Below are 16031 nucleotides of genomic sequence, written 5' to 3'. Positions count from 1 at the left end.
AATTTATTTTGAAATTATTATTATAAATAACCACACAAACCGGAACAAATTTAATATGTCCAAATTTAGATAAACTTGGATGTCCATATTTTTAGAATTAGTCGGGGAGGTGCATTTTTCAGTATTTTTTAAAAATAATTTCAAAGAAATTTTTATAAATTTTATAAACTTTTATGTATTTTTTTATAAATTTCTATATTTTCTATAATTTTTAAATATTTTTTAAAAAAATTATATTACACTCTCTCTAATTTTACGTCATTATCTCTTAATGGTATTTAAAAAAAAAAGAAGAGTAAATTATTAATAGTATTAAAAAAAGACTAAATTATTTGACCGAATCTAAATTTAGGGCAAATATTTCTAATTTTTTATTGATTTGAAATGGTAGAAGATTATATGTCACTAATTAAAGCTCTGGACCAATTTAATCTTGACAGCATTGCTTCAAAGGAAAACATAAAAGGATAATGTGAAGTCTAAATCATTTAAATTAATATATACAGTTACTTATAATATTTATATTCGAATTTATTTAAAATTCTGCTTCTTCGGATAATAAAATCACCATTTGTTGAATTTTTTTAATGAAAATAAATATTCAAAATAAAAAAATTATCCATATTCGATTGTTTTGAATACAAAATATATGCATTTATCATTAATTCGAATATTTATATACAAATGATTTTAAATTCAATGCTTTAAATATAAAGATATATTTTATCAAAAATTCAAATATTTAAAAAATGAAAAATATAGATAATTTTGTTAACATTTATTACACGTAATCATTCAACATAAACAAAACAGCTTTTAAATCTTTTTTACTCGATAATATATCTTTAAAATTTTTTTGTTTTTTTGTCTGAAACATCTTATTTGGATTTCTTTTGATAAAATTTATAAAAACCTATTTGTAGTATGCTTTTCCTTTTCAGATTTAACTCTTTTATTATAATTTAATTATTTTTAGTCCTCCACAAAGTCAACCTTTTAGGATAATTTCATGAAATAATACATGATTTTTTAAAATCAGTATTAAATTGACTAAAAATACAAAATACAGGGACTGTCCGTAGAAATAGAGTATTTTGTTTTTCGGTGATACCCAGTAAAAAGGTTTTTATATAAAGGAAAGTTGGTGTATACAAAAGTTACATGAAACAGTTTGCTAAGTCAGATGCTGATGCTGAAGAATCTGAAACAGCTTATTTTTTCCGTGGAAATGAAGAAAAAGAAGGGGGAACGTAACAATAACAGCATCCTTCTTCAAGCCTCCTATGAGTTGTTCATCGGACTTAACGTCATTCTATGGCGTAAACGCCACCGTCTCTTCTCCATCATCTCCGCCGTCTCCGGTTGTTTGCTTCTCTTACTCTTTGCCTTCTCCGTTTTCACTCCTCCTCCTACCGCCACCGAACACTTCCTTTCTCACCACCTCTCCGTACGTCACATTATTCATTATACCTCCTCTCGTTTTCTGGTTTTCTTTTCGTTACTGTTGTTTTTCATGTGTTTGGTTTTCTCGAAATTTGAAGAAGAATATTTAATATTCTCCGACTTTGATTCGTTCTGTCTTTTATTTGTGTTTGTTATTTTGCTTAGGCGGTGAAGAAAACAGAGGTTGTGGAGTCTAATTTTGATATGGTGTTTCAAGTTCCGGTACGAGCTTTGTGGCAATTCTTGTTGAGTTTGATGACTTGTTTGGATCTTAAAACCAGTTTTGATTTAATTTTTTTTATCTGATGTTAAGGCAAGTGGAGGAACTTTAGGTCGTGATTTATGGAGTTCGAGCCAATCAAAGTTCTACTATGGATGCAGCAATGCCTCTAAGAGCTTTCAATGTAAAGTATTCCTAATTTTGAATCCTTATTTTCTTGTTTAATGATATATATTTTTTGGTTTTGAAACGGAATCTTCCCTATATAGAATTGGCTTCAAATTTGATATACTTACGCTGCAAATTTGATGGTTAGCTATGCTGTCTATGTTTCAGCTGCTGATATGAAAACACATCCCAACCGATACTTGATGATCGCCACCAGTGGAGGGTTAAATCAACAGAGAACAGGGGTAAGTTTTCTGAAACAGACATTTACAGAGCAGCTTCTGCGCTGCTGCTTTTGTTTATTTGCATTCAGAGCTAGCGTTAGATTTTTTGGGTGCTAATGGTTATCTATGTTTCCTGGACTTATTTTATTGCCGTAAAATAATCACACATTCGTACATGAGAATGAGATTAGAATCCTCCTGATACATGCAAAAACTTTAAAAAATTGAACATACATGTATTGAACATATATGTAATCATATAGGACGCTCACCTCAAATCTGGTTAACAGTCATAAAGCATACAGTGAAAAGCGATAAATTAATATATTTGGTCCTGATAATATTGTGACTTTTATGGAAACAGATAATAGACGCTGTTGTTGTAGCATATATTTTGAATGCAACTCTGGTCATACCCAAGCTGGATCAGCATTCTTACTGGAAAGATACCAGGTCCAGTGTTATATTCACGTTTAATGCAAAATGCAGGGGATTGTTTATACTTTTATGTTCTTTACATTTATGTGTGATGGAGGCATTTGATGCAGTGGGTTTGCTGAAATATTCAATGTTGACTGGTTCATTTCATCTCTCTCTCGAGATGTTGAAATCATCAAAGAGTTACCACGAAATGAAGGTAAAGCTTGGATTCCTCGTAGCATGCGTGTTCCAAGGAAATGCAATTCAAAATGCTATCAAATTCGTGTTCTACCTGTTCTAAATAAAAAACATGTAAGTAGTAGCTCTAAATTACCTCCACACATTTCATGCCCTATATTTTGGCTAAAAGCAGAGCAAAAAAAAAAATGCTATTCAAAATGCTATCAGACTCGTGTTCTACCTATTCTAAATAAAAAGCATGTAAGTAATAGTTCTAAAATACCCCCACACATTTCATATCCTATATTTTGGCTAAAAGCAGAGCAAAAACAAAAAACTGTATCATAATAATTGTAATACTGAATTACTATGTCACATGTTGATGTGAAACATCATCTCATTCACCAAGAAAGATGATCCTTAATCCATCGTTTCATATTTTAATCTTATTGTGCTCATCCATCTCTTGATTGTTTTCTTGAGCTTGACACAATTATGTTTTACAGAAAATGAATTCTTTTCACTGAAATATTTTTCCTGTTGCAGGCTGTTGAGCTTACCAAGTTTGATTATAGACTTTCAAATAGGTTGGAGACAGATTTACAAAAGCTCAGATGTAGGGTGAACTACCAAGCTCTAAGATTCACAGATTCAATTCTTGAACTGGGAAAAATCTTGGTTGAAAGGATGAGGATGAAAGCTAAGCAGTTTATTGCCTTGCACTTGAGGTAAAGGGCGCTTCTCTAAATCATATTGTCTTTAGATATTGCAGTCATTTTTTTTCTTGGATGTTAAAACCAATTTGTCTTAATATCTTTACTGTCAGAAACGAAGGACTTTATTAATGCAGGTTGATATATCATTTGCCATAGGTTTGAACCTGATATGCTTGCATTTTCTGGATGTTATTATGGTGGTGGAGAAAAAGAAAGGGGAGAACTGGGTGCACTCCGGAAGAGATGGAAAACTTTACATGTAAGACCATGCCAATTATTGAATACACGTCTTTAGTCCAAAGAGAGCTTATGAAGCATTAAAACATGTTTGCTTTGGAATGAACTGCAGGTGAGCAACCCTGAAAAGGTGAGAAGGCATGGAAGATGCCCGCTGACACCAGAGGAAGTTGGTCTAATGCTAAGAGCATTGGGCTTTGGCAGTGATGTTCACATTTATGTGGCGTCAGGTGAAGTATATAGAGGGGAAGAGACACTGGCACCACTAAAAGCACTCTTCCCTAATTTCCATTCAAAAGAGACTATAGCCACCAAGGAGGAATTGGCACCATTTTCATCATTTTCGGGTCGCATGGCAGCGCTGGATTACATTGTTTGTGATGAAAGTGATGTTTTTGTCGCAAACAATAATGGAAACATGGCTCGGATTTTAGCTGGTCGAAGGTGTGCAACACTTTTGCATTTTAGTGATGTTTGCATCCGGTTTTGCTAAAAGCATATTTGTACATTGCAGGAGATACTTTGGGCACAAACCAACAATCCGACCAAACGCCAAGAAACTGTATAAACTGTTCTTGGACCGAAATAACATGACATGGGACGAGTTTGCCTCTAAGGTTCGAACATATCAGATTGGGTTCATGGGGGAACCAAAAGAAGTGAAACCTGGCAAGGGTGAGTTTCATGAAAACCCAGATAGCTGCATATGTCAGGCAAACGGACTTAAAACTCCTCAAGAAGACGATGAAAGTAGTAAGGAGAGGAAGGAGGGTGCAGAAGTGAGTGACGAACAACAACAACAACAACAACAGCCCCTTGAGGAGGATCCAGATTGGACCGACATTTTTTATTTAGATAAGGAGTTGCCTGATGTGATAACCAAACAAGAACATCCTGAAGTGGAAGGGTTGTTTTCAGACTAAAATGAAGGCCAACAGGTTGTTTTTTCCTCTAATTTTTTGGGTTCTTTTAGGATCATACTCTAATCTTGACACATACGGCAAAGAGCACTGTGTACATAAAAAGAAAAGAGGAGGCCGGGGCGTGCAGTCGACACATAATTTCCTGTTTCTCATAATTATTCTTCTGTTGGTCCATCTTTTTTTACGTAAGGAAATGATGTGTTGATGATTAGTGGTTAGGGTATTCTTTTCCCTGTTACTTAAAGAATAATTTAAAAGAAAAAGAAAAAAATGAAAAATACTTGTCTGGCTCTTGTCTCAACTATTTTTACTTAAGAGACAAAGGTTGAAGTACAGCAAAAGAAATGATGAAATAGTTCTGTTTTATTTTATTTTTACATATTTTCATTAATTTAAAAATTGTTTTTATGCTGCTGGATGTATATAATATAAAGATCTCATGTAAAAGTATAAACAAATAATATAGATTTAATGTATGTATTTTATTTATATTTAAAATTTTAATATATTTAATCATTTTTATTTATATAACAAACAGAAAAAGAAAAACCGACTGGATTAATAGAAAATGCTGTTTTTTTTTAATTTATCAAATTAGACCTTTTTTTTTAATATTTGTGAGATTAGGCCAATTTTTGAAAACGCTTTGAGTTCGAAGTGTTTTTGGATTACATTACAGGAAAAAGCTTTGAGCTGGACACGTTTTCAGTAAACGTTGCAAGAAAACCCTCGAGTTTTAATGGGTTTAGAGTATGAGGTTTAAAACCTTTGAGTTTTTGAATTTACCAATTCAACTCCAATTCCTAACACCAAATTTTTTTTTATTAAATTGGCTGGAGTGATTTTTTATTTTTTTCTGTTAAATATATGGTGATCATGTAAGAAGAAAACATTCCAATGAATGTAAATTTATTAGATAATTTTGATAGCTAATGTGGAATTTAAAAAAAATATTCCAACAAATCATGCAAAAGTTTTTTTTTTGTTAGAATAGTATTTTGTTTAAAAATTCACGTAAAATAGGATCATATAAATCAATCTATGTATCAATATTAAAATTTTACTTTTATGTACACATTCTCTAATTAAAATCATATTCGATTGAATTGTTAATTGTATTTGTGTTTGAGGTAGACATTGTAAAAGGAGGATTGACAATGGGAACAAGTAAATATGCAAAAGCTACCCGTGTACCCTAAAAATATTACCCGGGAATCCCGAGATATTTTCTTTGCAGAAGCATGGCCTGCAAAAATGTTAGGAAAACTTCATAGGGTTGACAATGGGAGAGTGAAAATGCTCCCAGACTGAAAAGTTTTCCTCATGCAAGAATCCTTCAGATATCCCTGTATTCCCAGGATATTTTCTTTGCAAGCAATGCTTCTAAGGCACAAGTTATATAAATGGATTGGTAGTTCAGCTAGAGAGGCCGTAAGAAAATTTTGAGCATACTGAAGCGCAAGGGTGAATTTCGCAAGACGTTCCATAAGACAAAATTTCGATAAAAAAATGTGATTATATCAAGTAAGTTTCAATTATTTTTGTTAATGGATAATTACTACTCTATATTTTTTGTATAATGTTTTGTTTTAAACACGTCGAATAGATTATTTGGTTCAAAATAAGTGGACGAGTTAATGTTTATGTTTATTACAATGGTGAAATTTGTGACACTGATGTTGTGGCCATTTTTCATCAACGTACACAGCACAATTGGCTTTCAACCCAAACATACAATCGCCGAAACTTCGTGGAAGAATTAGGCGAAAAAGTCATCGGATCTATCCAGATGAGAGTATCATCCTTTAAATATAGCTATTTAGCGTCGACGGACACTATAAAATTTGAGGTTTTTTATGTCAAAGGCTCAATGGTTATCAAGTCGATGGTCCGGATGCATTTTGCTAGTGGATTACCGATACTTGAGTTATATATGGAGTTTGCCAACACAGATGAAAGAAATTGGAGGTCGACATCTGTTCCAGTTGGAAATGTTGGAACGGAAGAGGAAATTGAGAGTCTAACAACACGGTTGTACAATGGGTTTATGACTTTATTAGAAAGCTCTCATTGTGCTATCTCGAAATCATCAAGGAGAAGACAATCATCGGTTTCATCCCTAGATTTTAACCAAGACAGACAGAACATCCAACAGCCGGGGTATGGCAGTAACCAAGACTTTGATGCCTTGACACGACACTCTGTTAGTAGTTTTAGTTTCGACTTCGGAAGTCTGATATTCTACGCCGGGAGCACTTACAGGGGTATGAAATCAAGTTTTATCGGTTGGAAATCTGTAGGTGATTTTGGCTGTACTGACAACTATATAAGAAGAGATGATGTACTCCCTACAACCTCCATCGGCTAGGGGGCATTTAACCTTGGACATATTAGGGGGTTAAGATTGAAGAGGGTACTATATCCGATGACGATCTAATCTGAGAGTTTGGGCTGGATAGTTTGGAAATTACATTATTTTCTGAACTAGAGTCGGTTCCAACTAAACAAAAATATGTAGGTTCAGACAGTGCAGGTCCAGAAGAAGCTGCCGAAGAAGATCCATGATTCAGGGCATACTTGTTTTTAACCCACATGCATAATCTGAACTCCTCAATAGAAGATGGGTTAGAATTTCCAGAACTCTTACACAAAAGATCGAGCCATGTGAGTTTTTTGTTAGATGTTGGTGATTTAAAAGCGATAAATGAGTTTTCCTCTAAAGATGCTTTTGTCGCAGCAGTGAAGCTATACAGCATAAAGAATGAGATAAACTTCTACGTTGTTAAATCCTGATCAAAGAAACTCAAGGCAAAATACGCCATGCGAGACAGTAGATGTCCATAGAAAATCATGGCTTCTGTGAAGAAAAAGATGGGGTTGCGGACCATCAAGAAATATACCGTTCCGCATACGTTTGTTGTCATAGGTACTGTGTCAAGACTGTTTGATATTTGTGGTATTGAATTCCTAATTTTGAAATACTCATGTTGTTGTAGGTATTAGACAGGATCATTCGAAGTTGGATTTGGAGATGATTTAGAACATATTATTACCTATGGTGAAATTGAGCCCCAAGATTCTTGTGTCGATTATAATTTCTAATAATCGTAGCCAGTACAATTACACATCATCATATCACAAGGCATAGATCACAAAACAAAAGACCATGAAGAATATGCATAACGGATGTGACGCATTGTTTAAATGATTTGTGGCGATGGTGTCAGGTACTACGTCAGTGGGTACCAAGTTCCATAACTGAATTGTAAACCCAGCCTGTGTACTATCTAAATCATTTAGTCCAAGGCCACCGAGTTTTTCATCATTTCTTTTGGACTTTCGACCAATGTTGACAAGCTTTTTGATATTGTAAGCCATTGATACAAATCGATGGTAACTTCTTGTACGAAAGATATGGGCATCACTTGTTAGATGGTAATAAAAAAATCCTACCAATAGCTTTTGTAATAACACCGAGAGAGCAATAGATGATTGAGAATTCTTCCTATCTAAATTGAGACATGTTGTCCCTCAACCCGATATATGCATCATCTTTGATAGAGGGCCCGAAATACTAGGCGTAATTGAATGGCAGGGAAGCCTTTGGAACCACACTCACCATAGGTATTGTCTAAGACATGCAGCTACTAACTACTATAAACAACACAAGTCTGATAGTCAGCGTCTAACATCATTTTCATGAAATGTTAGAAAACTTGTGGGCTATTAACGAGCGCGGTGCAGCGTACTTCGCTAACATACCCTTTAACCAGTAGATTCAATCATATGATGGGGGTTTATGATATGAACACAGACAACAAATCTAGCGGACTGCATCAATTTCATATTGAAAGAGATGTAATTTGTCGATAACCTCGATTTAATCCCTAGTCTAAAAAAATCAGGTTACCTACATTTCCATCAACCAGCCCCCTATGAGGTTTAGTTATTCGTCCTAAAAATAATGGAGATGAACATTAAAATGGACAACAAAATAACCACTAAAGTAAAATTTAAGAAAGATATGAAAATTGAGATTTTTATTCAAGTAAACTTAAATAATATGAAAATAAAAGAATTTATCAAGAAAATATAAAGCAATAAACATTAAAAGAACAAGCTTTAACAGATTTAAAGTAGAAAAAACTGAAATATATTAAACTAAAGCTTAAAGTGTCTCACAACTAATGTATAATAACTGAAAGTGCAAATAAACATAAGCTACAATGATAACTAACTTAGCTAACACTAAGAACATTAAGAACAAGAAGTAAATGCAAAAAAAAAAAACTCTAAACTAATGAAGAAGAAGAGAAAATGAAAACCTTAGAAAAACTGCAAAAAAACTAAATGAAAATCTAGAGAAAACTAAACCTCAGATTAAGCTAATATGTATCTCCCTCTTCCTCGGTCAATTTTAGTTATTTTAAGTTGTTATCCAATGATTTTTCATTGCAAAAAATGCCCCTACATTGGCCTTAGGTGATTGGTGGACCGGGTGGACAAAGACTACCCTTTTTGTCCAAATTAGTCCCGTTAATGAAGGCGGTGTTGCGATACACAGTAGAGGATATTGCAATATCTCGGGCAGTGCCGAGCCTTGGGGTTTTCTTTAAAAGGTGGATATCATGATACCCAAAGAGGATATCGTGATACGACTGAAATGTATCTCCATTCTTCAATACTATTGGAGGTATCGCAATTCCAAGGTGTGGATATCATGATACCCTTTTCCTTGGTGTCATTCTCATTCGTTTTCAACCTCCAACACGTTCCTACACCACTTAATCACATGTTAGGCCTCCTAATGGTGCCATTGGCAAATTGGGTCACAAAATGGGCAAAAAGAAGACATTTTCACTTTTTAACTAAAAATCTAAAAATAAAAAAATTTATATAAAAGACGTTATTTTGCTCGAGGAAAAGCTCTTTAAGTATATAAAAAAAAGGGTTAATTTGCCACATCAATTTGTGGCAGATCAACTCCCCCACACTTAACTTTTTGTTTATCCTCAAGTAAACACACAAAACATGCAAAAATAAAAGACGACCCTTGAAAATTGAATTTATTTGACATTTAATGAACATGCATGCATTATATACTAAGTTCTTTTTATTGTACAACTCAAAATTGATGCATTGTAAACTCATAGCTTCGAGAGCAAATCGTCTTAGTTCAAGAAGTTACACAGCAAACAAAAGTAGAGGTAATTTATGAAAATGAAATCTTACACATTATTTCATCACAATAAGACATAAAGATATAATGTATCTACGTATGAAAAAAATCGACTTATTCATTTACAATATGTTTCTACAAGTTTCGATTTGTAAAAGGAGACACTAAGGTCACATAAGACTTAGTGGCCTGTAACGTTTTGAAGCTTAGGTTGGTATGGATTCAAAGAAATGTCATCTCAAAATGGTTCAAGCACTATGAAAAACATAACTCACGACATTGTTTCCAATTCCCCCCAATTGTGATCGTTTTATCTCACCGCCTTATTTCTCCTTCTATCAACTTCTTTACCTCTCCAACAATGTGGAAGAGATGACTTGATATTAGCTCATTTTTATGCACTATGATTTTGAGGCATTAATGTTATGCTCTTTTCTTTTTCTTATTTTAAGCATATTTTTCATTTGTTTATTCTTTTCTCTCACAATACTTTTGATCCTCACTTTTCTTTCTTTTTATGCACAAATTTAAGTAAGAATAACTCACAAGCTAAATCAAACTCTCTTCATTAGTCACTCAAGTAAAGTTTGTAAGAAACCTCCGCAATGTTCCTACCTAACCCTCGATGTCCATAGCTTGATATTCATTCGATAATGCAATACAAAGTTTAGATCTTGTGAAGGGTTGAGTTTCAAACTCAATTTCAGCTCAAGGTTTCAAACATAAAGGGTCATCAAGCAAAGACAATTTATAGCTCAAATTCAGGAGCTAGGGATAATGTAGCATTTAAGGTTAGTCATTCAGGCTCTAGGCTACACAAACAATGCCTTAGGTCATCCATTAGCATTTCAACAAATACAAAACCAAAACATGCTTCTACTTATTTTAATGAATAATGGAAATTTCTAAAACATGCATGTCTACACCTATCTTCATTCTTATTGATCATTTGGATAAAACAAAGAATATTTTGACTACCTTTATCCTATTATACAATGTAATTAATTGAACTAAACAATTTATTCGCAAAGTAAAGAATTCATCAAGCATCAATTAAAATTTATACATTCAAAGAACTCAATCCACAATATCATACTACCATTCACTAATGTCAATCAATTCATGTTCAAGCACCATACATTTACAAAAAAAAAAATGAAAAATATTTTTGGGATTTTTTGAATAATTTAAAACAAAAACGGAAAAATATTTTTGGAGTTTTTTGAATTTTTTTTTTGAAAAAGGAAAAAATAGATTAAAATAAACACACAAATAAACATGAAAGCAAGAAAAATAACACACACAAAACTTATGTGCATCCTCCCCCCCAACACTTAAACTACTCATTATCCCCAATGTGTTTAAAAAAAAATATAGGAGGTTACCAGACTTCCCTCAGATGGAGAATTAGACTAGCTTGGGGGTCCACTTTCTTGTTAAAGCTCGAATGGTTGTGCAGTGTTTCAAGGTAACTCGTTGCACATAAGACAAATAAAGAAAAAAAACAACCATATAATACTAAAAATAAAAATAACAAGAAACAAATCCAAACGTGTTTAATAATTTACATGCCACATAAAAATTAAAAATAAATAAAATGCCAAGACAAGTAACTAATCGGAGTCTGAAATAGACTCCTCTATCATCGATTGTTTTCCTTTACTTTTCACCGCCGCACGTCTTAGCGCTCGTTTTGGCCACTTTCTCCCATCGTTTAAGATTATCCTTCCTCATGAAGGTCGCGCCAACGCGAACATAATCTCCATTTCGTCTTTCTCTGAGGTAGAATCAATCTTTTTCATTTGTTGGTTAGTCTCCTTCTCTTTATTCGTTCGATACTTCTTTCCACACCTTTTTTGAACACTACATGGTTGTGGTATCTTTAATAGACTGAAGCATCTAACTTGTAACTACCTACTTAGCATTCGACATATGGTTTCATATCTTCAATCATACTGGAATCATATTTCCTCCATTCTATTAGGTCATCCATCTTTGTTACAAGGTTTTGTAACATTTTCTCTATTTGTGATTCTTTAGATGAAGAATGCGCTAACTCTTCTTTGCTTTTATGCTTTCAGGTTCTCTCGTTATGCTACTCTTGCTAAAGTTCTTGTATTTTCCCATACAAGGGGTCGCCCCTTAAAATTGTAGTTGGACAATTAACTTGTTCATTTTACACCATAGTAACTCCAACAAGTTAGCATAAATCGGTGATTAAATGTGAGAAGAATATATCAGCTTTGTTTTGTACCACACAACGCATTATATATCTATAAATCCATATTCTTACACAAACACGCTTTTCCTGCAAAATGACATTTAACAAAATGGCACAAAAAGGATCGACAGTTTTAGATTTGAGCAAAGGGAAAATTCTTGTACAAATGAATTGAATCAACAGTTTGTCTAAGTGAGTGAAAGAGGCTATATCAAATGGGCATGAGAGATTTGACAAAATATACATTTCGAAATTTTGAGTTGTCAATTTATCAAGTGCCACAAGTAATTAGTTGAAATGAGGTTAAACATATAATTTTTTTCCAAACATACAGCAATCTTTTAATTGCTGCTCTAATTCTCCAATAATCATTTCAATTAATGATATGATATATACATTGAGTAAATGCCCAATTATACACATAAGTTTCTCTATTTACCTTGCTTGAATTCGGCTTTATTTTCTATAATAATATTATTATTTTTAATAAAAATTATATATTTAAAATTCAATTAATTAAATATTATTATAACAATTAAAATTGTGCATTTTGATTACTTCTTTATAAATTTATTAATTATATCAAAATTATAATATAAAAAAAAACCTTTGTAAATTTGGTAAAAAAAATCAAAATAACATGGAGGCACAACTAAAACCTTTTTTTTAATTTTATTTTATTTTTTAAATATTATTATATTTATGTTTATTTTTTTATTTTTTTCAAATTTATATTTATAAATTTCTAACATATATGATTTTCAATATATTGGAACAAAAAGCAATCCACTACTTTGGTGGGGAGATTGAAACTGTATACCAATAAGTAGATGGATTTATACATATACTTCATTCCAAATACCTTTATCTATCTTTAAAGAATAATACAGCACATATAAAACCCTTAATATTTTATTTTAAATTTAGGTAGATATTTTATTTCATTTTAGTTATTTATGATGCTTAAAATTTAAATTAATTTGAGTAAATTATATTAATAGTTAAGGATATTACCTTTATTTTTTTGGTCATTGATTTATGATGGGTGTAAATTTTAAAGAGATCTTATATGTATTTAAAATTTGGAATATAATTTATAATTAATAATTTTGAAATAATTTATACTTTTTGTTTCAATATTTTAGACCCATGTTGATTTCATGCTTAGATTTTTTGGCTTTTCATTACAATTAAAAGAAAGTTAGCAGGTTGTTCAGTCAATCACAGTCAGTGCCTGAAGAAAATCATCCTCTTTTATTAGCTATGGCCTATGGGGGCTTATAGAAGAGGAGTAATGATTGATTGAAATGGTGGGCCTTTTCTTTTCCAAATATCCTCAATATCGTCTACCTTATCTTCAATTGGCCTTCTCATCCAACCCTTTGGGTTGAGCCCCATTTCTCACATTTTTAAAATTTCCTTCTTTCCACCAAATTCACTTCTAAGAGTATGTTTGGATAGTACAGTGCAATTGAATAAAAATATAATTATAAAAAATTATAATTCTTTATACATGTTTAGTTGATAAAGTATTATTATATCGTAATTTTTTACGTCATATTTAGTAATACAAATTGTAATTATATAGTTATATAATTTATATTTTTTAAAAATATTCATTATTATAAGAAATATTATTATAATAAAAATAATTTTTAAGCAAGTAATAAAAATTAAATTAACTCATCATATGTATTCTGTTAACCTAAAAAAAGTAGTGGATAATACGATTACTAATAAAATTAGTAAGATAAATATATATTATGTGCAATTTTATCTATTTATTCTACTATTATTTGTTGGGTTGTTCCTTTTGTAATATTTAACACATGCTCATTATCATCAGCTGTTGGTCCTTGATCGAGGTCCTCATCATCCGAATTTGAATTTACATCATTAAGATTATTAAGATTTTCTCCTTCCATGTACTCTACGAAATATGGATCATCTCAATTCCACCTATAATTAAAGTTATGAAATATGAATATGCTAATATAGTCTAACGTTTTCTTATGCTATACTAAGGTGATGTTGTTAATATCTGAATTTCTTTTTTAGAACAAAAAAGTGCCTTCTCAACTATAGTTTGAAGCCTTGAATGTCTTAAACTAATTAAAATGTTCGCGAGTTATCTACAGTACTTGTGTTTGACACCATTTTTTCAAATGGTATCATACCCCACCATATGGTGTAAGAAAACATTTTTTATTTGGATAATTAGCACCAACCTTATAATATTTGCGTTCACAGTTCGAATAGTTTGTAGCTTTAATTATAAAAATTTATATAAACTTAATTTGGAAAAAAGACTTTTACTAGGTTATATCTCATTTTATAATACATAAATTAAATAAAAATAACATAAATTATAATATATAACCTTTATAAAAAAGTTTTATAAATTGTCCAAAAGTATATTATTTTTATAATATATAACATGGATACATAAATAAGTTGTGTCCATATTTAGTTATAACTTTTTATAAATAAATATATTATAACACTTTTATAACATATAAATTATTATTTATAATATACAATAGAATGAAAAATGTCAATTATCAACCCAATTAATATGCAATAGAATGGAAAACGTAATATTAACTTTTTTTATAAATAAATATATTATAGCATTTTTATAAAAATAATTTTTTGGCCATAATTTTAGAATATTTTTAGGATTTAAACAATATAATTTTTTTTATAACTTCATAAAATACACAAATTATTTTTATAATATAATTTTTTAGGATTTAAAATATAAAAATATTTTATTCATAACCATCTCAAACATTCATACGAGCTTATGTTTATAATATAATTTTTTAAAATTAGATTTGAGTGTAATTACATGTGTAATTTACAAGAAATTATGCCAAAATTTAATTATTATGTGACTTTTCAAATACTATCTAAGATACTAATGTAGAAGGCCCATTTCGCCCGGGCTTTTAAACTTCTGTAAAAACCAAAATAAAAATAACAGTGCAATATAAATTTTGAAGCCCAAGTTTAAATGCCGGCCCAAAATACAGCTTTGGCCCAAATTAAACAGGCTCAATATATTGACCCAAAATTCCAGGCCTGATTGTCAGCCCAATTACATTAAACAATCAGCTAACCTAGGAATCCCTAGGTTACCTACGCCGCAATCAGCGCCTCTCCACCACACACGTCGGCACACCAGGCACGACCCTCAACTCGTTCATTGCTCGCCCACGTCCGTTCACGTCTCCACGACCTGTGATTTAGCAAGAAAACAGTAGGAAAACTACTTGTATTCGGCTATAAAGCCTCCAAATTTTTCATTGTAAGGGGCTGGTTTTTTGGACTTTTTTTTTCAGAAAAAATTGAAGATAGAGATAATATCAAACACATACAGAAAGATATAGCAACCATATTTATTTGAGGTGATTTAAAGTTTCATTTTTCTTTCAATTTTATTTCCATTTTCTTTGATTTTTTTATTATTTACTGTATATAAGCAATAAGAGAAAGGGGAGGCAGCTCACTGGAGTCAACGTAGGAGGACCTTCGCTGGTCGCGAACGGAGAGCTTGGGCATTAGCCTTTCGGCTGAAGAGTAAAGGGAGAGTGAGGGAGAGGGCAAGCATAAAGCATTTAAGTTTTTTTAAACAAAAAATAAAAGTCAGAATGTTTATTTGTTTTTTTTCAAAGTAAAAATTTTAAAACAGGTTTTAATAAAATGGAACAGCATTTTTGGGGGGAAGGGGAAGTTTGTCCGCATGTTTTGGCTATGAGTGGGGGATCTGCGCATTTAGTCCCCCACTTTCGTGCTAATGTTCATTTCGATCATTAATTTTGCATTGTTCTCATTATTATTTCTTTTTTTTTTATTTGTTGTATTTTGTGATTTATTCGTTTTAAATTTTCTTTCATATATTCCTATATTTAAAGATCTATAGATGTTCAATTCAATACCATTATACATGTATATACGTAACTTATACTAAATTATTTTTACTCTAAGTATACATTACTGATTTCCTATTATTTTATGTAAATATTTCCTTTAATTTTTTATTTTTTTATATGTATATATATTATTGATTTTATATTATTTTTTGTATGTATATCTTC

General features: G+C 31.4%; 1 protein-coding gene and 1 long non-coding RNA gene across 2 annotated transcripts; one reads left to right on the top strand and one right to left on the bottom strand.

Annotated features, from left to right (window-relative positions):
• Window positions 1–1168: 1168 nt before the first annotated feature.
• Window positions 1169–4897, top strand: LOC107925357 (protein ROOT HAIR SPECIFIC 17). The gene is made up of 10 exons (XM_016856017.2): window positions 1169–1447; window positions 1609–1665; window positions 1757–1847; window positions 2000–2076; window positions 2420–2508; window positions 2604–2787; window positions 3202–3383; window positions 3528–3630; window positions 3721–4052; window positions 4123–4897. The coding sequence occupies exons 1-10, from the start codon at window positions 1184–1186 to the stop codon at window positions 4529–4531; spliced, it is 1788 nt and encodes a 595-aa protein (XP_016711506.2). The 5' UTR covers window positions 1169–1183; the 3' UTR covers window positions 4532–4897.
• Window positions 4898–14855: 9958 nt separating this feature from the next.
• LOC107925401 (uncharacterized) lies at window positions 14856–15785 on the bottom strand. Its single transcript, XR_001691964.2, has 2 exons — window positions 15444–15785; window positions 14856–15172 (listed from the first exon to the last, which is right to left on the bottom strand). It is a non-coding gene; the product is annotated as an uncharacterized lncRNA (long non-coding RNA).
• Between the last annotated feature and the right edge of the window lie 246 nt (window positions 15786–16031).

Source organism: Gossypium hirsutum, chromosome A01, assembly GCF_007990345.1.
Source record: "Gossypium hirsutum isolate 1008001.06 chromosome A01, Gossypium_hirsutum_v2.1, whole genome shotgun sequence".
Classification (NCBI taxonomy): domain Eukaryota; kingdom Viridiplantae; phylum Streptophyta; class Magnoliopsida; order Malvales; family Malvaceae; genus Gossypium; species Gossypium hirsutum.
This window is presented reverse-complemented; position numbering and strand designations above follow the sequence as displayed.